General features: G+C 54.6%; 1 protein-coding gene across 2 annotated transcripts in view; it reads right to left on the reverse strand.

Annotated features, from left to right (window-relative positions):
- Positions 1-53: 53 nt before the first annotated feature.
- CORO7 (coronin 7) overlaps positions 54-20,886 on the reverse strand; it is a 64,480-nt gene continuing 43,647 nt past the window's right edge. The window contains exons 10-31 of one of the 2 annotated variants that reach the window (XM_039885207.1): positions 16,187-16,241; positions 15,588-15,645; positions 15,335-15,480; positions 15,164-15,256; positions 14,871-15,002; positions 14,281-14,407; positions 13,727-13,902; positions 13,127-13,235; positions 12,932-13,018; positions 12,710-12,852; positions 12,532-12,636; positions 12,369-12,454; positions 11,413-11,554; positions 11,218-11,307; positions 10,513-10,629; positions 10,127-10,262; positions 9,606-9,697; positions 8,992-9,078; positions 2,124-2,208; positions 1,118-1,254; positions 659-724; positions 54-215 (exon numbers count right to left, since the gene is read on the reverse strand). In XM_039885207.1, coding sequence (XP_039741141.1) covers positions 129-215; positions 659-724; positions 1,118-1,254; positions 2,124-2,208; positions 8,992-9,078; positions 9,606-9,697; positions 10,127-10,262; positions 10,513-10,629; positions 11,218-11,307; positions 11,413-11,554; positions 12,369-12,454; positions 12,532-12,636; positions 12,710-12,852; positions 12,932-13,018; positions 13,127-13,235; positions 13,727-13,902; positions 14,281-14,407; positions 14,871-15,002; positions 15,164-15,256; positions 15,335-15,480; positions 15,588-15,645; positions 16,187-16,241 — 2,356 coding nt within the window. In that variant the 3' untranslated portion in view covers positions 54-128. Of the gene's footprint in view, positions 216-658; positions 725-1,117; positions 1,255-2,123; positions 2,209-8,253; positions 8,875-8,991; positions 9,079-9,605; positions 9,698-10,126; positions 10,263-10,512; positions 10,630-11,217; positions 11,308-11,412; positions 11,555-12,368; positions 12,455-12,531; positions 12,637-12,709; positions 12,853-12,931; positions 13,019-13,126; positions 13,236-13,726; positions 13,903-14,280; positions 14,408-14,870; positions 15,003-15,163; positions 15,257-15,334; positions 15,481-15,587; positions 15,646-16,186; positions 16,242-20,886 lie in introns of those variants that run through there. The other variant, XM_039885206.1, reaches the window with a different exon arrangement.

The raw sequence follows: 20,886 nt of genomic DNA on the forward strand, positions 1-20,886 counted from the left end.
CATGGCTGGCAGGAAGCGCAGCCTGCCTTCTGGAATCAAAGTGTACAATTGAGAAATGCGGAAAAGACATTTATTACCAAGCTATAAATTAGATGTGGCGATAGGGTGGGGTGGGAGGAGCCCAGTAGTCACGTTTGAGGCCTCTGCTCTTTCTCTCTGTCCTCCTGGGCCTGGATTCTGAGCTCCTCCTCAAGGCGCTCCTTCGCTCGGACCACCTGGAAAAGGAGTTACCAACAGCTAGGCAGGGCGTGTGCAGACGGCCTCTTCCCTTCCCATGCCCAGTTCTAGCTTTGAGTCCCTGGAGAACAGTGGGCAGGTCTAGTACCCAGGGTGGAAGGGGTAGCCTGGGGGCCTCCTCCCCAGGCAGACAGCCCAGGGCACACTTGGATTGACATCTGGGAGCTGAGAGCTATTTTTAGCAATCTACCAGTGAGTGGTCCTGTTCCCTCAAAGCCATGGCTGCAGGGAGGGCTCCAGTCCAGGGTGACACAGGGCCCATGCTGACACAGCGTGACTGTTGAGGCAGCCAGAGGGACTGGTAGTTTGGGGAGGCCTCCTGAGGTTGGGGTACCAGGGAAAGGCCTGCATACCTTTCTACCTGCCAAGTTCTGAACTGCCCAGAAAGTGGCTTGTCCCTGCATCATCAAAGACCACTCACCTTTGACTGCAGGTAGAAGGAGCCACCCACGGATTTATCATTCACCTTGAATAGGTGTTCGTAGTTCTGCAGAGGAGGGGAGACGATGAGAAGTATGCAGTCTCTGGGTTACAGAGGCAGGGGAAGCTAGAGGATGACAAAGAAGGAAAGCGAAAGGGCTCGATCCCTGTGGCCTGCATGCCTAAAAAGTGACGCTAAGGGGTAGAAAGATGGACAGGTGCCCACAGAGGGAGGGGCTCAGCGGCTACCATCAATCGTTCTATGCCCCTGCCACTGCCTGCCTTGGGCCTAAAAACTAGCAAGGGGTAGTGGCTCCCCCAAGTTGGAGTCCCAGCTGGCTATGGTCAGAGCCTCTACCCTTGCCCCCTCCTGCCAGGCCTTCACTCTTCCCCATGCTGCCAGCCTGTCTCCTGCCCCACTTCTGGTCTGCCTACCTCAGAGTCAACCCGGTGGCCTCACCTTCTGGATCTCCTCAGGGCTCAGCTTGGAGATGTTGAGAATTTGCTGTGCCTCCTGCAGGCTGAGGCCAGAGAGATTGGAGGCAGCTGCAGACTGGTGTCCAGCACGTCCCCGGGCGTCAGCTGCTGCCCGGCTGGCTGTGTGGACATGCAAATTAGTGCTCACCCCTCAGCAGCCGAGAGCTCCCCTAGGCCTTCCATGTGGGTGGCTCAACCTGCCAGGTGGCATGGGAGAAGAGAAACATAGGGACAAAGGTGGCCAGAGAGCATCTCTTTTCCAGATGTGGTTTCTTTAGGGGGTTAGGGAATGAAGGGTAGTGAAGTGAGGACAGATTTACCCCACTGGAGAGCAGGGTCTGGTCACCAAACCTGTAGCGCCATCCTCAGCCTAGACCACAAGATGACCCTGCTCCTCTTCTCTCTCCCACTCCCCGCATCCAGGCTCATAGCAAGTTGGGGGAGCTTCAGACTACTAAGGGGAGCAGAGTGAAGCTGTGGGCAGGGCGAGGCAGCAACAGCTCTGTCAAGACCTGGCTGTCCACTGGTTACTTAGACCACCAAAGCAGGCTGCCTCGGATGACCTCTTCTCTTTCAATGACTCTAGATTCAGAAGCCAGTACACTTTTCCTTAAAGGGTCAGAAAGTAAATATTTTAGGTTCTGCAGGCCAATTAGTCTGTGTTGTAATTACTGGACTCTGACTTGAAAGCAGCCAGAGAGTGTGGCTATGTTCCAAAAAAATTTTATCTACAAAAACAGATGGCCAGGTGGGCCAGTCTGCCAACTCCGGCCTGGACGCTCATGTCAACCAGGACTCCCTTTTATGCCCCAAAGTCCAACACTGCCCCTCCCACCATGGGAAGTGCCCTAGGCCACCCAAACTGCCAGAACCTCAGCCCACAGAGTCCGTGCATTCACAACTAGCCCTGCTTGACTGGCCCATAGTACAGGGAAAATCTGACCTGGGCAGGAACTCCCCGCCCATGGGGAGATAAGGGTCAAGCTTACCTGCAAACTCCTGCCGCAAGGCCCGAGCAAAGGCCCTGCCCACCACCTGTGCCCCCATCACAATGATCTGGGCCAGGTACTTGGCCTGTGGGCAAAGTAGGCACCTGGTTAGCAGGCTGCATTCTCAGGGCCCCCCGAGATGGGACCCTGGAAATGGCTGCTGAGTGGTAAAGCCTCTAGAGAGTTGAGGTAATAAAGCACAATGTAGCAGCCACTGGCCATTTCCTCCAAAGTACTCTGAAGAAAAGCTGCTTTGTGTGGCTCCAGGTGTTCATGGAATAGCAGGTCAGTGGGTAAACCTGAGTCTCCAGAGGCAGACAGGACTCTCCCTTGGCCTCTGGAATAACACCGTGGCTCGAGAGCCAGAACCAGGGGCTGGTTTTAGCCTTACCACTAACTCAGGGTGCCACTCCGGGCAAACCAGGGTACTTCCTGTGCTTCTGAGATCAGCTGGTCCAACCTTCATTCTACTGGTAGGGAAATTCAGAGCTGTTCTAATTCTCCCAACAACATTCAGGTGTGCTCCATTCAAAAACAACAAAAGAGCAAAACACTGTCCACCTTTCAGGAGCGAAAGCCCGCAAGGTGGGCATTTAGACAAATAAGGCAAGGACCAGGTGGTGAATGAGAGCAGGACTATTCACCTGTTCCTCTACTTGCTCGCTCACTCACTCACTCACTCACTGAGAGGCAATACCACTTGGACTACAAAGACACACGGCCCTGGCCTCTGCCCTCGGAGCTTCGGCACCCCCAGCCTGGCAGGGAGATCCTCCAAGGCAGTGCCACGCAGTGGTTTCCCATCCCAAGACTGCGTGGTGCAATGCACCAGAAAGGCATGTGGGGAGCCTCATTACGCGTGACCAGAGGCAGCAGAGGCAACGGAGGGAAACCCAGGAATGAGGAGATGCTGGGAGATGATGGTATTTCCACTAGGCTGGGTTTTGAAGGGTGGGTAGAATTGTGATGGGAATATTGGGGTTTCCTAGGCAGAGGGGCAAGGGAGAGCCAAAACTGGGAGAAAGTATGAGATGTCCTAAGAACCTAGGGGACTTGTAGTTAGAGACTAGGAAGACAGCCAAGATGGGCAAATGTGCACATCTTACTGTGAACAGATAGCCAGCACATGTGAAAATGAACCTGTGTGTGTGAAATGATACAAATGTGGGTATACAGGGAGGGGCAGGGCTGCAGCTGTAAAGACAAATAATGGACACACTGCTGATTAGGAAGCTTCACCTGACCCCCCACTCCAACCTAAAGTCACTGTCAAGTGGGAGAGGAGGCTCCAAGATGGACTGTTGGTCCTGTCTGAGAGTCTGACAGGGTTCCCTCAGCCTGGCACACACCTTCAGACTTCAGACCCCACCTTCCTCTGCTGCCAAATACCTGAGTGTAACCCCGTACTCACCGGTTGACTACTCTGCTCAGAGTGGTGACTTGCTATATAATAAATGTTAAGAACAAGGCTGTAACTGGGCAGCTCCCCCAACCATCCCCAGTAAGCTTCAAACCAAATTGGCATGGTGGCCCTATGGTTGCAGCTGCCAGAGCTCCATGGCTGCAGGGAAGGTTGGACTAGCCTGCAAAGTTTCAGAGGCCGCCCAAGGGAGCTGCCTGGTCAGATAATTGAGGTTACCAAGGTTCCACCAAGAGCCATCTCCCAGGGGAGGCGGTGTGGTGGTTACACAGGCGAACTTTGGGATCACCTGTATGCAAATCCTAGCTGTGTGCCCTGGACAAGTTCTCAACCTCCCTGAGTCTGTGTCCTCACCGACAATGGTGCTGCCATAGAGATTAAATGAGGTAATGTTTGTAAAGTGCCTGGTGTCAAAAAGGCCTGATAACGCAGTAGGTATTCAATAAATGTTGGTTTTCATTTATTACTATTCTTTGTTTCACAAAACTTGACAACTGCTAGGCACTAGAGAGTAACAGAGCTTCTCCCAATACAGTTACTCATTTGATAGATTCTCTGATTTCTCAGGGGAGAAGTCTGCAAAAAGCTGGGCTACATTCCCAGGGAGTTCAGAACCAATGTGAAAAAGGAGCGAGAATGCTGCTTCAGAATTGGGCTGACATAACCTGGAATTCCAGCTCTGCTTCTTGTTAGCTGTGTGATCCTGGAAAAATTACTCAACCTCTTTGAACCTCAGTTTTCTTATCTGCAAAATAAGAATAACAGCCTCCTCCTGGAGGGCTGTAAAGCCTCAGGAGGCAATGCACATTAGACTAAGTGGAACAGACACTGGCAAGTCCAGAGCAGCTCAACAGCTGCCTCTGCTTCTAGACCAGATCCTAATTGGTGTTGCATGGTCTAGAGCAGGGATCTAGGGCAGACTAGTACTGGTCTTTGGCCTGTTAGGAATAAGGCTGCACAATAGGAGGTGAGTGGCGGGTGGGCGAGAGAGCAAAGCTTCATCTATATTTGCACCTGCTCCCCAGCCACAGGACTCCAAGCCTGGGACCCACTGTGGACGGTACACATGCTCTCTCATCTGGGAGCATCATGGCCTAACGTAGCACCAAAGTCTTGTAGCTGGGGTAAAGGACCACAGGTAGCATGGAAGAAAGGGTCAGGGAGCACTCAGGAATGTGGTTAATGCCACGTCAAGTGCATCAAGAAGGGAGCTTGGCTTTCAGACAAACCGATGTGCAATGCTTCCTTTAAGGCACAGTTCCAGGTGCTTGGTTTGGTGGACAGAGACAGCCACTGAGACTCACCTCCTTAAGGACACAATAAGATAGGAAGGGGACTGTGTTCACACAGGGCCCCTGCAAACAGCTGGCATCACAATTAGGCAGGAGGGAGGTCAGGACCACAACTGTCACATTTGCCATGCTATGCGTGGGCTGGTCTGTGGCTGGTGCGGCAGGTGCCTGATACATATTTGAATAAATGTGACACTTACCCAAGGCACCATCAGCTCTGCTTTGGCCGAACTGAAGTCTTATAATCTCTAAACCTCCAAACACGGTTTCCAAATGCCTCCCACTCCCTCTGCTGAAAGAGGACTCTAGCCATCCTGACACAATACACACAATTCTTCATCACCACTGCCTTCAAATTCAGTCCACTCTCCAGCTCTGTATGACTACATATGACATTGCTGGTTTCTTCTCCCCTCAGCTTTCTTCATCATCTCCTCATAGATCAATTCTCTTATTTTTTTACCCAAAGTCTCTACAGCTCTGAATTCACACAACATACAAGCCACTCTTCTAAAGTGCACAATTCAGTGCAACCAACACCACTAGTTCTAGAACATTTCATCATCCCCCCCCACAAATCTCCATACCCATTAACCTTGAATATCCTCTCTCCTATTCTGATATTCTTGTCAACACCCAACATCCTTCAAAGCTTAGCTCATGTCATCCCCATCCCCCAAGTGAAACCCTCCCATGTTACTCCCATTTCTACCTTACCATAGCGCTTTTTCTTAATATATCATCATATTGTCTTAATTTATGAACTGGTCTTCCTTCTCTTTTATGATACAAACTCCTCCAGAGCCATATTTTACTCAGCCCTTGAGACTAGCTCAGAGTTACACATAGAAATGTGTGTGAAGGTCCCAGTTCAGAGAGGGGTCATCATAGGACCTCAACAAATGGCAGTGATTGTTACAAGAATAATGTGGTGGGAAATGTGGAGTCTCAGAACACAGAAGCTGGGCTCAAAACCCGTCTCTGACACTTGTGAGATGAGTGACTGGAGGAGTCAAACTCTCAGCTTCAGTTTCCTTATCTGTAAAATGGGGACAGTGAGAGCATAGACTTCATAAGAATTAAATGAGAATCTACATAAAGCCTCGGCTCAGGGACTCATGTTACTCTATCACTGTCCGTCAAATGACTCCCTAAACCCTACCTCGATCACTTGGGGAACTTATATATACGGAACCGCTGGGGATAGAGCTAAGGACCATGCATTTTTAAAGAGTACCCAGGTGACGTGACGTAACCAGTGTGGTCCAGATTTGCGGACTGGCTCTACGTGCCAACGGTAACGCAAAAACGGTTTTTGGTGTCTCGGGGCCTGATTCAAGGCCCAGTCAGTTCTGCCACCTCCTCAGGAAAGTCTCGGAGTTCGTTTCTCCAGCTTTCAGATGAGGACTATAACAGGGCGACACCATCAAGTAGCTCCGGGACAGAGCAGGGGCTCGCGCACCGGGCTAGACTCCACTTGAGGCTGCTCGCACAGGGGCTGACGAAGACGGCGACCGCATCTGCTGGGTATTTTCCAGTCGGTCAGGCCTGCCCTGCCTTCCAACCGGTCGGCTCTTCCCGGCCCCGAGGCCGCCAGCGCCCGCCTAGGTCCCCCGGGTGCGACGCCCCGGACCTCGCTTCCTGCCGGGCACCCAGGGTACACGCGGCGCCCAGAGCCCGGTCGGAACTCGCCGCTCCAGCCCCGAAACGGCCTCCCTATCCCCGATAGCTCCTGACTTAGGCCTCACCATAACTGCCGCTCTGCCTCGGCGGGAAGGGCTGGAGTAATCCGGGTTCCGGGCCCCGCAGCCCGGCTCAAGGGCGGCCGGCGAGTCAAAGGCCAACAGTAGCTGCGGAAAGCGCGTGCGCAATGCTGCACCAGGCATGCGCATAGCCTCGACCCAAAGGGGCGGGGCGTCTGTGGCGACGCACACAGCGTGGGCGGAGCTAGGGGCGGGTTCTGCCGCGGGCACTGGATCAGAAGGCAACGCGTGGTGGGGAGCGGGTGATGGCCAGTTCCAAAACCGTCTCTGGTCCCTGCGCTTAACCTGGTGCGCTAGCAGCACCAGAGTACTTCGGGCAGGTATGGAGCAGTTTCGTCCCTTGAGTTTGCCAGAATATGTGGGACTAAAAGAAATGCAGTAAACATACAACACCTCACGAATATAATGAGTAAAAGGCAAAATTCTCACAAATATTTAAGAAAACAGAAAACTTCAAAATAGGCTTCATTTCAGGTTCTTTCAGCTTGGGAAGGAGGGATCAGTCCCTCTGCTCAAATGTCACCTTCTCAATGAGGGCCACCCTGACCCCTACCAACGCTGCAACTTGCCTTCCATTCTTAATGTTTTTTAAATAATGGCTTTATTAAGATATAATTCACATACCATACATTTTGCCATTTAAAAGTGTACATACAGTTAAGGGCTTTTTAGTATATTAATGGAGTTGCACAACCATCACTAGTTCCGGAGCATTTTCATCATCCCCCGCAAAAAAACTCTACCCATTAGCAGTCACTGCCCGTTTCCTGCTCCCCCTGGTGATTGCTTATCTATGTTCTGTCTCTATGGATTTGTCTGTTCTGGAAGTTTTGTGTAAATGGAATCATACTATATGTGGACTTTTGTGTCTGGCTTAAAACTTCATTAACTCCCTCTATTTTTTCTCCCTAAAGCTCTTATTACCTTCTACTATATTAGCATTCATGTTTATTGTTTAGCATTTTTTGTTTATTGTTTTTAATCTGTTCCCTACTAGAATGTAGATTCCTGGTGGATTCCTTTTCTCTCTCTTCTTTACTCTTGGAGGTCCGCACCTGGAAGAGTGGCTGGCACGTGGAAGGCATTAACCAAATGTTTATTGAATGAATGAAAGTCAGGCTGCCTTGTGCTACGTTCTGGACTACTGCCCTTTTCTTTCCTCCAACTCTCCAAATTCTCCCTTTCCTCAGCGCTCGGGCCGTCCTTCCTTATGTCTGAAACATTCTCATGTCTCTCTCTGTGGCTTTCAGGTCTTAGCTCTCGGCTTAAATGTCACCTTCTCAGACCCTGAACACCCTGCTTCCCCCTGCATTCCAGTCACTCCCTTCCACATAATTTATCTTTTTTATAGCTCTCTCCACACTCTGTATTCGCTTACTTGCACAAGGGCTGGGCTGCCCTGCATAATAAGACTATAATAAGGACCTGGAGAGGCCTTGTCTCTCCGGTTCATTATAGTATCTACCATCCAGAGCACTGCTGGATACCTGTGTGTTGGATGAATGAATGAATTCCCAGGTGCATACAGCTGAGAAGGCCTCAGAAACAAAGTGGGGCCTGAGACCAAGCAGAACCCAGGGCCAAACCACTCTCATCTATACTCCTGTCCCCCTCCCCTCCCAGCCACCCTAGAGACCACAGCAGCACAAGAGGTAGCCAGTTTAGAAAAGTTTAATTGCTGAAAATATTCCAGGCATGTGCAGGCCAGTCCCCTGCGAGGCTCACACCCCGCTAATTGGACCATCAGCTTGTGATGCCGCCTTCTCCTGGCTTCAGGCCTGTGGAGCAGGGTGACTGGTCCCAGACTCCTGAGGCTGGTCCTGCTACAAATGGCCTGGGAGAGGGCCAGCCCCCAAGGCCTTTGACCGGAATTGAGTCAGCAGACAAGATGAGGTTGTATGTAATGCAAAGGCAGCCCAGGTTGGGACCAGCCCAGGTCAGCTTAGGGAGCCCAGGGCCTGCCCAGGAACATGCTAATGATCTCCCACCCTCATCCCACCCCCATGCCCCTGGCTCCACATGCTAGCAGACAGCTGAGGAGAAGCAGGTGGTCCCAGAGAAAGTAGAAGTGCAGAAAATCCACAAGTGTCATGGAAGTGCCCTTAGGCATTGAAATGCCCGAGGCCCAAAGGGAGCCAGGGCTTCTGGGATGAGGTGTGCCAGGGCCAAGTGCTTTCCGGTTTGAGGGTAAGATATGAGATGTGCAGGGGCACCAGGTGGTTCTAGGAGGTGGCAGCAGCAGGTGAGGCCAGAGGTGGCTAGTGGGCGGGCTAGTCCTAGGGAAATAAACCAAAAAGAGGGAGAGATTTGAAAGGAGGTAAAGAAGGGAGGTGGCACATGCTGCAGGGGTGAGTCAGGGAGGGATGGGATGCTAGGCCCACTCATCCACTCACCCACTCGTCCTCGTCCACACCTTCGAAGGAGTCCTGGGGGAGTGGGTCTTCCCGGTTCCCCAGCTTTGCCACCATGGCATTCAGCAGCTGGGAGAGTAGTCAGGAAAAGAGATGGGAAGGGACTAGGACCTTTGACCCCCAAGAACATCAAACCCCAGTTTGAATCCTGTCAAGGTTCTGAAAGAGCCATTTTCATTAGAATCCTGACAAAGTTAATCGTTTTCATTGGAAAAGGCATGCCTACACAGATGGGGAAGCCTGGGACAGACTGGAGTCACAGGGCCGCTATCTCCACATATTGCCTCAGATTCTAAGGTGTGCACCAGGGTCTCAAATGCACTTGGATGCAAAACCTCCAGCTCTGGTTGGGTTGGGCCAGGCCAGGGTGGGGCCTCTCTCTGCCTTTCCCTGGCTTCCTGAGCCCCATGCCCTGTGCCCTATGGGTGGCAACAGTCAGCTTCAGGGCTCTGGAAGGTCTCCCCATCAAGCTCTCCAACTGAGAGGGGTGTGACACTGGTTCCTGCCCCAATCTGGGTCATGCTAGAGAACTGAAAGACAACAACAACTGAGGGGACCCTATGCCCATCCTAAAGCCACTCCTCTCCCACACCTACCTCTTCCTTCTTTTGCTGGTCTGACTTCTCTTCCAGGTAGAGCGCTGAGGATGGGGCCCGCCGGGCAGGGGCTTCACGGGGGGCCTGGCTCACTGGGATAGGGCAGGGACAACATCAGGTATCAGAGTCCCCTCCTTGCGGGCTCCTTGCCCAACCCTTTGGAACCAGCCACCTAGGGAATTCTATGGCAGAGACCCCAGAGGTGGCATTAACAGCTAGTCAACCTTCTGTTCACAAGGCCTGCCCTGGATAACAGGCTGCGTTCATGTGTGAGCATGTGAGTACATGACTGCATACATGTGTGTGTTGGGGCTGGGACTTGTGATGGAAACAGAGGCCTGGGTTCTGCACTCCAGTGGCTCAGAGATTGAGCCTGGAGACACAGCCACCCCTTTCCTTGGGAGTGCCAGAGGTTTCTACATGCCAGCAGGGATGAGAATCTGACTTGGGCCTTCTGCCCCTTTCTCCAACCCCTACCTGCTTCCTGCTTCCTACCTACCCCTACCAGTCCATCGTCCTACCTGGGGTCATGCCAGGGGGCTGCAGGCTGAGAAGCCGGAGCTGCCCATTAGCGCCACCCAGCCAGGCCTTGGCACTGAGCGCTGGCTCCCAGCTCACAACTGTGTCTGGAAACACATCATCCTGGAAGAATTCTTTCTGCAGGGAGGGAGAATGGGCTACCCTGAGGCACTCACCAGAGAGGCCCAGGGCACGCTGGCATCTGTTGAGAGGGAGGCATGGCAAAACCCAGTCCCCAGTCTAGAGTTATCATGAGTTTCAGAATCTCAGCAGAGTAAGGGGACAGGTGTTCCACAGAGCAAGGAAATGGGTGGCTTTGGGACAGGTTCAGTGAGGTTTCAAAGCCCCTGACGGGTTGGATGTTGGTGTGCTGGGCTTCCAACCTCACCCTGACTCGGGGCAGCCGGAAGGAGACAGGCTCCAGAGAGGTCTGGCGAAGCCGTAGGCATCGGGCAAACTCCACTTCAAGCACATCACACTCCGTCTTGGGCAAGAGGATGAAGCCCTGAGGGAGAAAGGAAGTCATGCTAGGGCTGGAGCCCAGAGAGCATAGCTGGGCACCTGGGCCCCCACAGTACCAGCACCCCTTACTTAGGTACATCAGGACTAAGGCCCATCCCTAGACAGCAGTGTGCTGGCACACCTGGCTCTCTGGAGGAAAAACGCCCTGATGTGTAGTATTTGCTTGTGGTGTGAAAACTGCCACTATGGCTGATTTCACTGACTTGTTGCACGCATATGTGGGAAGGGACGTGCAGTAGCATAGCATGCCATCATGTGGTATTTCCATCCAACAGATCTTCAGTGGCATGAATGATAGTAAAATCAGGGGAAATAATTAGGAAATAATAAATTGAGTATTTATTGCTTTGCTTTTTAGTATAATTTATTTACACATTCATATAACTTAACCTTACATAATTTAACTTTTAATAATGATTTAGTTTTACAATCAGTTCTGAGGAGCTGCTGGGCACACCCTGCCCAGTGACCGATTGACCCCATGGGCCCCTGTACTTCCCCACTTGGCCACGAGAGGGCAGAGGAACCCTGTGGTCCCAACTTGAGGAGGACCAAAAGTACGAGGGCTTACCTTGTGGGGGTCCGGCGATGTGAAGCTGTTGCACTCCAGGAAGAAAGGGGCCTCAGGGAGCAGCTCATACAGGAACACACGGGTGTCACCCTGGCGGGGGTGGGTGGATGGCAAGAGTGAGATGGCCAGCTAAAGTTTCCTTCCTCCAACCTCCTCTCACCTGCCTGCCACCCCCACCTGCACAGCCCAGCCTACCTTGCCCGTCAGTAGCACCAGGCCGGTGTCTGGGTCGTAGCTGGGCAGCAGGGTAGAAGGAGCCACGTCCAGCCCCAGCACTGCCAAGGGGCCACTGGCCAGGGTGTTGGCCAAGTACAGAAGTAGTTGGCGTTCACTTCGGCTACAAGAGGGGGCAGGAGGCAGAAATAGGTCATAGAGCTAGAGGGGTCTGGGGTAGGGCAAAGACTCTAGCAAGGTCCCTGATCTTGTTGGACTGGAGACCTGAGGGCCTCAGGGCTGGAGGAGAGGTGTCCACCCATCCTTTTTTCTGGTCCAGCCCTGAGAACCACTGGCCTGGTGTAATGCAACAGCATCCTAACCTGCTGCCCTGCCTCAAACCTTCCTACCAGGCTACTGCCACCCTCTGCTGCCCTCTGCCCATACTCGGAGCAGTCTTGGACCCCAGTACCTGTCACATGGCTGCTGTGGCCCACTAAGTCTGGACTTTTCTCCCGATGGTGTACTTCTGGCCCTCTGCTCTAGCCAGGCTGGTCAGCTTCATGGACTTTCCACACAAACGTGATACCCTCTGGTTACTAACCCCTTTGTGACCCAGTTCAGATGACATCTCCATTAGAAGGCCCACTCTGATCCCTCCTTCAAAGTGCCAAATGTTCAATCCCTGGATCTTACCAGTAGGCTTGCTTCTGTGTTTTGTGCACTTCACCTGGTCCCTACTGGGCATGGGCTCCTTGCAGCAGGCCTAGTTCTTATCCCTCTGGGCCCTCGGTTGACTTATTCTCCCTCCTGACCTCCCTCCCTCCCACCCATCTGCCCATCTGCTTGCCCATCCATCCATCCATTCCCCCATCTATCTATTCATCCAGTAAGTGAGGGATGGAGACAGCTTCTGCATGCCTGTGTGTGTGTCTGGGGAGAGGACACAGGTGGCTCCTAAAGTCTGGGGATGGAGATGGTGGTTGCTGAGTCCTCACCTGTCAAAGCCAGACACCAGCAGACAGTAACCATCACACACCCAGACAATGCGGGCCCCACGGGCTCCTTCGGGCCCTGGGCCTTCCTGTTGGGATATAGCACATGAGGCCTGCCCAGACCCCCCACTGGGTCTGAGGGCTAGCCCTAGCCCATCTTGCTCACCTGAAGGGGCTCAGGGCTACTCCTGGGCTCATAGACCCTCAAGTGTCCATCCTTGCAGACAGTGGCCAACTGCTGCCCATTGGGACTCCAGGCCAGGCCAAAAATCTGGGGGCAGGTGGGGAAGTGAGGGGTAGCCTCTTGCCCTGTGGCTGGGCACCTGCCCCCACAACTGTCCTACCTGGTCTCGGTGGCCCTGCAGCCTCAGCCGCTCAACTCCAGCCTGAAGGTCCCAGATCCGAATGGTAAGGTCGTAGGAAGAAGAGGCTAGCAGATCAGCTGCCAGCGGGTGAAAGCGCAGAGAGTAGATCTTCTCGGTGTGGCCTGGGGGCAAGGCATGGAGTGATGCTAAGCCCTTCAGGAGCCACTGTCCACCCCTGGTCCCCACCAGGGTCCACCTGACCTGTGAGAATAGCCTCGGGTGTGGTAAGCACCTCTTCCAGGCCCTCTGGAGGCACCCGCCACAGTCGGATCCTGGCGTCCTCACAGCCTACAGAGGGTGCAGGCTCATCACCGCTGGGCCAAGACTCCCAGGCTCCTCCTGCTCCCATTCAGAACCACGGGACCTGCCCTCAGGCCCAGCACCAGGCCTTCTTACCCACAGCAAGGCGGTGAGGGTCAAAGGGGTCCCAGGCAAGGTCGGTCACGGCTGTCCCATTCTGCAGTGTTGGCAGCACTGTGTCAGGCAGGCGGCCGGGCTTCTGCAGCTGTGGGAGGCGTCCCCACCCCAAAGCCCATCAGTAACAGGCAGGGTTGCAGGGTAAGCAGCCTCCTCCCTCTGCAGCTGATGCCCCACCACTGGGTGGCCCAAGCTCTCTGCCTCAGCCACCTCATGCTCTGAGCCCTAAGTGCCAACTGTGAGGCCCCAGAAAGTGAGGGGGTGGGGGCAGCGTGGAGTGGTGGAAAGAGCTCAGGCTTAGGACTCGGGCAGTTTGGGTTTGAATTCCCAGCTCTACCACTTACACAGCTGTGTGACCCAGCAGGTCACTAAACTTCTCTGTGCCTCACCGCTCTCATCTGTAAAATGGGGATAAGAGTGGCACCCCTACGTGAGGTGGCTGGGAGGATTAAAGAGCACACTGGGCAGGTGCCTGGCACATGGTTTGTGTTCAGAGAATGTGGGCTGGTGTGGGTACCCAATGCCCTTTGCATCTTGCACAGACTCGGGGGACAGCTGTAATGGGGGTGGGGACCTCACCTCAAGCACAGCCACCTGCCCACCACTGCTGAGCAGGGGCACAGCCACACGCAGCCGGTTGGCACAGAAGCCGTCACTCTCACCAGGCGTGGTGAGGCTGAGCCCCTTGAGGTTGGTGATGTGACTGTCTCGGTGTAGGACGGTGCCCTGAGCATGACGGAACTTGGAACTGGGGCCTGGTGGGCGGCAGGGACAAAAAGTCATGTGAAGATGCCTGCCCACCCTGCACTGTCCCGCAGGAAGACCCCGGGCCAGCTTTGAGTCTTGGCCACCTGTTCCCCTCACTGTAGGGTCATGCAGAGCATGTGCCCAGTCCTCCACCTCTGCTGGTCCAGCCAAGCCAATTTGCCCAGATTGGCGCCTGGGAATGAAACCTGAAGTATCTTGGTGGAAGCCCAGTGCTCCGTGGCACATTCAGGCTGCCCTCTTTCAGAAGAGACTGAGTTCATCCCACAGGACATGTGACTCCACCAGGAAGAGAGGCAGGGCCAGGGTACAGAGGAGGATGGCTGGGGTAGGGGTGGAAGGGTTAGCTCCTACTTTGAGGCACTTACCCAGCAGACTCTGCAGTGACCTCTGGCTGGGGCTGGTGCCGATGCCGCTGGTGCTGGAGAGCGAGGGCCCCAGGCTGGAGGGTGTGGAGGGTGAGATCAGCGAGCTGGGAGGGGAGGAGAAGCCCTCCTGGGGAGAAGCACCCATGGTTAGCCACAGGCCCCTGGGCAAGTTGGCCAAAGAGAGGGGACACCGGGATCATTACTCTGGACCCCTCCTCCCAGGCTATGGGACACTGGCTGTGCACGAAGCCCTGTTCTGGGATGCCGTCATAGATGCTGACAAGAGCTGTGGGCAACATGGGAGTGAGGTGAATTTTAGACCATGGGGACAGCAGGTGGCAGATGCTAGATCCCAGCATTTGTGAGAGGGCAGGCCCAGGGTGGTTAAGATCCACCAGTATTTCACGAGAAGCTAGAAATCTAGATTTTATGTGAAAGACTCACTTTCTACTAAGTTTTGTGCAATTTAGAGAACACTGAGGTTATTTATGCTTCATACATTTCTTTGGTATGCTTGAAAGTTAGAAAGCTTAAAAAGACCATCGGGGCTCCCATTGTGGCATTGAGAATCAGGCAGCCCTGGCACTCACACTGGGGTCCTCGTCAACCACGGGTGGCTCCACAGGCTGGGCTGAGTCAGAGGAGGGCTCTGCAGGGGGCACCAGGCAAGAAGTGAAGCTGGGGTGGGGCCAATAGGCTGGGTTGAGGCTGACCCTCTGCACCTGTGGGGAGAGGCAGAAGTTGAGGAGTGAGTAGAGATGGGGGACTCAGGGCAGCTGAGTTAGTGCATAGATGGACTGTGGGGCCATAGATGAGGCTGCTGCCAGGAGAGCTTGTGGGGGCTGGTGGAGGCTGGGGGTGGCCAGCCAGGTCTTGGCTCTACCTGCTGGTTACTCCCAGCCCACCAGGCATGGGGTTCAGACGCAGGCACGCAGCCTGCAGTGTCCGGGAACAGGTCCTCGTGGAATTCCACAGCCTAGTGACAGAAAGACATGAAGCTGGTGAGGTGTGAATCCCCCAGGCCCTCCCAGCCCCTCACCCAGGCTACTCTCACCTTTCGTGGTACATGAAAGCTGATGGGCACAATGGCTGTGTCGCTCAGCTGAAGGACTCGGAACACCTCGCAGCCCAGGACAGCCAGCGCCCTTCGGGGCACAAGGGCGGACCCCCGCAGCACACTCTCCAGGAGGCACTGGGTCACTATTGGTGACACCAGGGGAGGAGAATCAGGTTGGGTAGGGAGAAGGGAGGGGAGGGAGAGGACAGGGAGGAGGGAAGGAGATAGGAGTGGGGAGGACAGGGCTTACCTGGGCTCAGTGCTTGCTGCTGGGGGACCACCTCATAGCAGTACAGCTGACTCTCGCCCTGAAAGGAGCCCAGCCTGAGCACCCTTGCTGACCACATCCTGGTGGCCTGGGGCAGCCCCAGGTCCAGCACCAGCTCTCCTGCTCCCTTCCAAGGACCTGAGCCACAGAAGCATGGCAGACATTGATGGCACTAACATGTGCAGGGCACTGAGCTGAGCCCTCGGTACACTTTACCTCACCTGTTCATCATGAGTGTATATGGCGTGAGCATTGAGGGTATACCTGCAGTGTCTACAGAGTGCCTGCCGTGTGCTTACACTGCTCTATCCTCAGCGTGTCCAAATGAAGCTGATGTTCCTGGATGAAGACTTGGAGGCCCGGACATGCAGAGCCCCTGACAGGAGGCCATTCAGCCCGGCAGTCGTGGACCTGGGCAGCACTGTTCTAGTTCCTGCTTTCTGAGGAAAGAGCATCCTGCATTCCTCACTCTCTCAGCTGGCTGCTTAGGTCAAAGGTCAGGGCCAGGCCTGGCAAGTGAATCACCATCCCTGGGGGCCGACATGGGTGGACATGGGTGGGGACTCCAGCTTCTCACTCACCTTTCCCGCCAGGACCAGGAGCCTGGAGTCTGGGTCCAGCAGGGGCATTAGAGACCTGGGGGAGAGAAAACTGGTTGGCAGGTGGGGCCAGCCACCCATGAGTGAGGGGAAGCAAGAGGTCTGTGAACCTTACAACCCCAGATAGGAGGCCGAGCCCCACAGTGGCCGGGAGCGATGTGTCCTCCTCTAGCTGCATCTAGCCTGATCCCCCAGGATCCTCTGCCTCTTCTCCCTGTGCCAGCAACATGCCAAGTATGTCCCCACATTCCAGCCTTTCTTTCCCCAGGTCCTCTGTCTCTGCCCACTTGCTTCACTCAGGACTTATGCCGAGCCCTGGGCACAGGAGAGCCACCCGCTCTGTGCACCTCAGCCCCAATCTCCACCCCAGGCAGACTTCACATACAATCTGTCCCTGGTCCCACCTTGCCCAGCCTAGACATCAGGCCAGCATTACTGGGCAAGGTGTGGGGGTGCTGGAGCTATTCCACCCAAGCACTTGAGTGGGCGCTCCAGGTCTCCACTAAGGTTTGAGGGCCACCTCCTCAGCCACCTAGGCTCCTGGATACTTGATGACATCTTAGAGACTCAGACCCACTTGACACCTGCCTTGAGGCCCTGTGCCCAAGCCTGAGCCAGGGGCCAGAGCGGGGCCTCCTTTGCTGCGCAGCTTCTCCGCCTCCCTGTTTTCAGGCCCCCATGCCCAAGGCAAGACCTGGGGAGGGTCAGCGGCTGGGAACATGGAGGGTAGGCTAAAGGCCTCTAGTGCCCCTGCTGCTCTTTGCCTATCTATCTCATCTTGGCTTATGGCCTGTTGCTGCCCGGAGTTTATGACACTCCTCCCCAGGCTCTATGGAGGCCCCTTCGCAGCTCCCAGCCCTGTAAACGCTGCCTTCCAGCCCAGGATCACAGGGGGACGGGGCCCAGAAGAACTATGACAGGTGCTTTCATCTTTTTGTTTCTTGCTCCTGGTCTTGGCCTCATCCTGGGAACCCATAGGCTTGGACCCCTACCCTGACACTCATCCCCACACAGAATCCCCGTCCTCACTGTGGTTCCAGAGGTCAGAGATCACCCAGCTGTGGCAGCTCCTTCTATCCTTCACCCATGCAACGAGGGCCCAGCCCCTTCCTCCCCTGCCTGTCTACCCCTCCTGGCTAGCTCCCCAAAGCCTGCCTGCTGCCCACTTCCTCCCACCCTGCTGAGAGCCACAGAGTGGGCTGGAAAGCTGGGTGGAGTCCTAGGTGTCTCCACAGCTTCCTGGAAGGCCTTGGGCTGGTCACCTGTGAATAACACAGCCTCTAATTACCTTAGGCCCAGCAGGATGAGCTGGGCTCAGAACTGCCTTCCTTGACCTGGTCTGACCATTGCCTGCCTCGGGGGAGGAAGCGGATGGGAAGGACAAACTGGGTGTGTGGCCGGGGTGCCCCCCACACAGGCGCTGGTTCCAGAGGGGCCAGACATAGGTCCCTTTGGAGGCTCTAACAGGGCTTTCACTCATTCAGTCATTCATTCTCAATTATTCATTCCTTCAGCAATATGGTCTGTGCCTGGCCCTTGACTTCCCTGCAGTTGTGACTGGAGGTGAGTGCAGCAGATCCTACTGGAGCTGACCTCAAGGAGCTCCCAACCTGGTATGAGAGGTGAACACAGTCCCACAGATAAACATTTGGAGGAAAAGTTCTCTGAGGACACACAGCAGGAGCAGAGCGGACTGACTGTGGCTGGCCACAGGGGAGGAGATATTCCCTATGACTCAAAGGTTAAGGAGGAATCAACCACGCCCAGGGAGAGAGTTCCAAGTGGAAAGAGCAGCATGTGCAAAGGGCCTGTCACAGGTGGGTGCATGGTCAGTTTGCGGAACAAGGAGGACAATAGGGCTGGTGCCCTGGGCAGTGAGGGTGAGGGCTAAGGCTCGTGATGCGGAGGGTAGAAGCAAGACAGGACAGGATCTGGTGCATCACAGGGGAGTTCTGCCTCCTTCCATCAGACAAGCAATGAAAAGCTGATGGTACATCTTAAGTGAAAAGGGACAGGATCAGATGTGTGCTGAGCAGAGATCATCATGTGGAGATGGGTGGGAGGAAACAAGAGGTGATGGGCTCAGGGCAGAGTCTGAAGGCAGCTGGGGTCGGGGAACTCTTGTAGCCCAACCACTGCCTTGGTGAGAACAGGTTTGTGGCTGAGGGTTCCACCACAGTATCGATGGCTCACTTGTGCTCTAAACCAACCTCCTTAAGAGGACTGACCTGGCCTCCCTGCACCCCCGCCCCATCAGCCCTAGCTGGCCGGCCCACTGACTCAGGTGCTAGGGGTGCGGGGCAGGAAGTCATAGAGGGCAGGGCTGGCTCCTCTGACAGGTCAGGCCAGTCTTCCTTGCCTCAGGCAGAGCCATCTAGGTAGCTCTGCCAGGCGGGAGCACCTGCCCACCATGACACGGGCCAGGAAATGGGGTCATGGCACCCAGCCCCAAGGGGTGGCCAACAGCTAACACAGGTCTGACTCTAGGCTTTATAGAGTCAAGCTAGGTCTGGGTCTGGAATGCAGAACCGAGCCCCAGCCTGACAAGGGCCAGAGGTAGTAAGAGCTGGAACAGGCACCTCTCCTGCTGCCATGGCACATAGGGATGGCTAACGTCTGGGCCTGCCACTGGGAAGGGCTCTGACCTAGGTCCAGGGGTCTGCCCCAGACCCAAAGTCACAGAAGGTTTAGAGCCCTGATCTGCCCCTAGCCACAAGCCCAGGTCCCAGAAGCTTCAGGATGATGATGGTACAGTTAGTCACGTGAGGGAAGTGTCAGCCCCTGATAATCCCATCAGCTCTCCCAATATTCCTGCAATTAGCAGAGGAAGTACCAGGGTATGTCTGCTAGGAAAAACAGCTTCATGAGGCCTCTTCTGACTCCCCCCACTAGCCCATCAATCTAGACATCCTGGCATTGCCACTGGTCCAAAGCAGTCCAGGATCTGTCTCTGTCACCCACGCTAGGCAGTGGAGACCACCCTTGAACCAAACCCTGACTCACATTCCTTAGCTCTCTCTTCTCACAGAGGGCTCCAGGTAACCAGGTTCTAAGGAAGGTGGTGACTTAAAGCATTATGAGGAATGGATGGACAAACTGGGGAAGGGATCTCCTGGAAGCTGCCCTGTAACCTCTGGGCAGATGACAACATGGCCTATGTGAGTCCAGGGTGCAAGATTGGGCAGATGATGGACCATTTTGGCAGGTGGGGTCTATCCATCATTGAGAACTAGCTATAGAGGTGAGAAACTTCAGGGCCTGTCAGGAAAACCTATTCTTTGGGGAGAGTCAGGCTGGAGGTCCTCCTCCCTCCCACAGCATCTGTAGACACTCCTGAGTGTCTTAGGGATCAAAAGGCCCAAGGGCAAAGGCATAGGGACCATCCGACCAGAGCCATATGGTACTGACTACAAACTCAAATGCTTCAGGAAACTGAGTGAGTGAAGTAGACTGGTGTGACGACTGGGAATGGTGGAGACTGGGGTGACCTGTGAGCCTGAGGTTTGGTCAGAGGGCAGGAGGCTGCCGCTCAGCCCCAGCAGAGAGTTCCTGTTCAAGGCAAGCTGGTAAGTCCCATTTTAACGTGAAACCACCAGATTTTTAATGTTGGCAATGGCATCAAAGTTTTAAAAAGTCCCATACAGGCCAAATGAAACACACCCAAGGGCCAACTCTGGCCAAGAAGCAGAAGCCATGACCCATATCCACAAAGACTAAAAAAAGCAAGGGGTGTAGGTGTGGGGTACGGACCCCTGCCTATCCTGGAAAGGAGCTCTGTGGGGGAGAGGCCCTAAAGAGGCTATTTGCTGAGAGGGGAAGTCTAGGAGGTAAGTGTTGCAGCAGGACCCTGCTTAGCTCATTTAGCAACCGGACACAGAGGCCATCCTGTCTTTTAGAGGTGATCAAGTCCTCCAAAGACCACGCAACCCGATTCCACTGGTGTAGACCCTCAGGTCCCCCCAGACTCAAGCTGGCCCAAGCAAAGGCCCTGGCTACATCCTGGGCTGGAAGAGGAGGTGGGTATCCCAGAGCCCTCTGGAAGTCGGGAGCTGAGCTAGGTCCCAAAGGCTCTGAAGCATGCCTCTGACCACAAACATGGAGGGGGAGGAGGACAGAGCCTTTTCCTGGAATCCTCCAAGGCAGGGAATTTTTCTGGACTAGTCCAATCCCTGGCACCAATCCTCTGCCCCATCAAGGGCCACTGTCAGCTGCACGCAAGCCCCACCCACTGACAGTGAGGCCCAATTTCCAACCCCATCCCAGCACCACCACCACCACCCCACCCCCGCTACATTCTGGCCTTGGAACTAGTCCTACTTGTGAGGCCTTGGGCAGATGGTCACTTCCCCTTAAAACATGGGGAAGGTGGTCAAGGGATGCTCACAGCCTTAAAAGCCATCATGTTTAAAAGGACCCAAAACTTAGATTTTGCATTAGTTTGTATCTAAGAGACCCTTGGAATGGCTCTGTGGGGTTTGCCCAGGAGTTTCTGAAACTGAGATAAGCTACCAACAACAGCACATTGAGAGATTTCACCTAAAAAAAGAGAAAAAATCCTGATTTCCAGTTTCTCTTGAAAAAATCCGAAGCTCTGGCAGGCTGGAGCAGGTCATGAGGGCTGAGTCCTTACACCAGCCCCCACTTCCCTCCTCCCCGGCCTCTCCAGGTCTCCACAGGCTCTG

This window comes from Pteropus medius, unplaced genomic scaffold (assembly GCF_902729225.1).
Source record: "Pteropus medius unplaced genomic scaffold, Ma_sr-lr_union100, whole genome shotgun sequence".
Taxonomy (NCBI): domain Eukaryota; kingdom Metazoa; phylum Chordata; class Mammalia; order Chiroptera; family Pteropodidae; genus Pteropus; species Pteropus medius.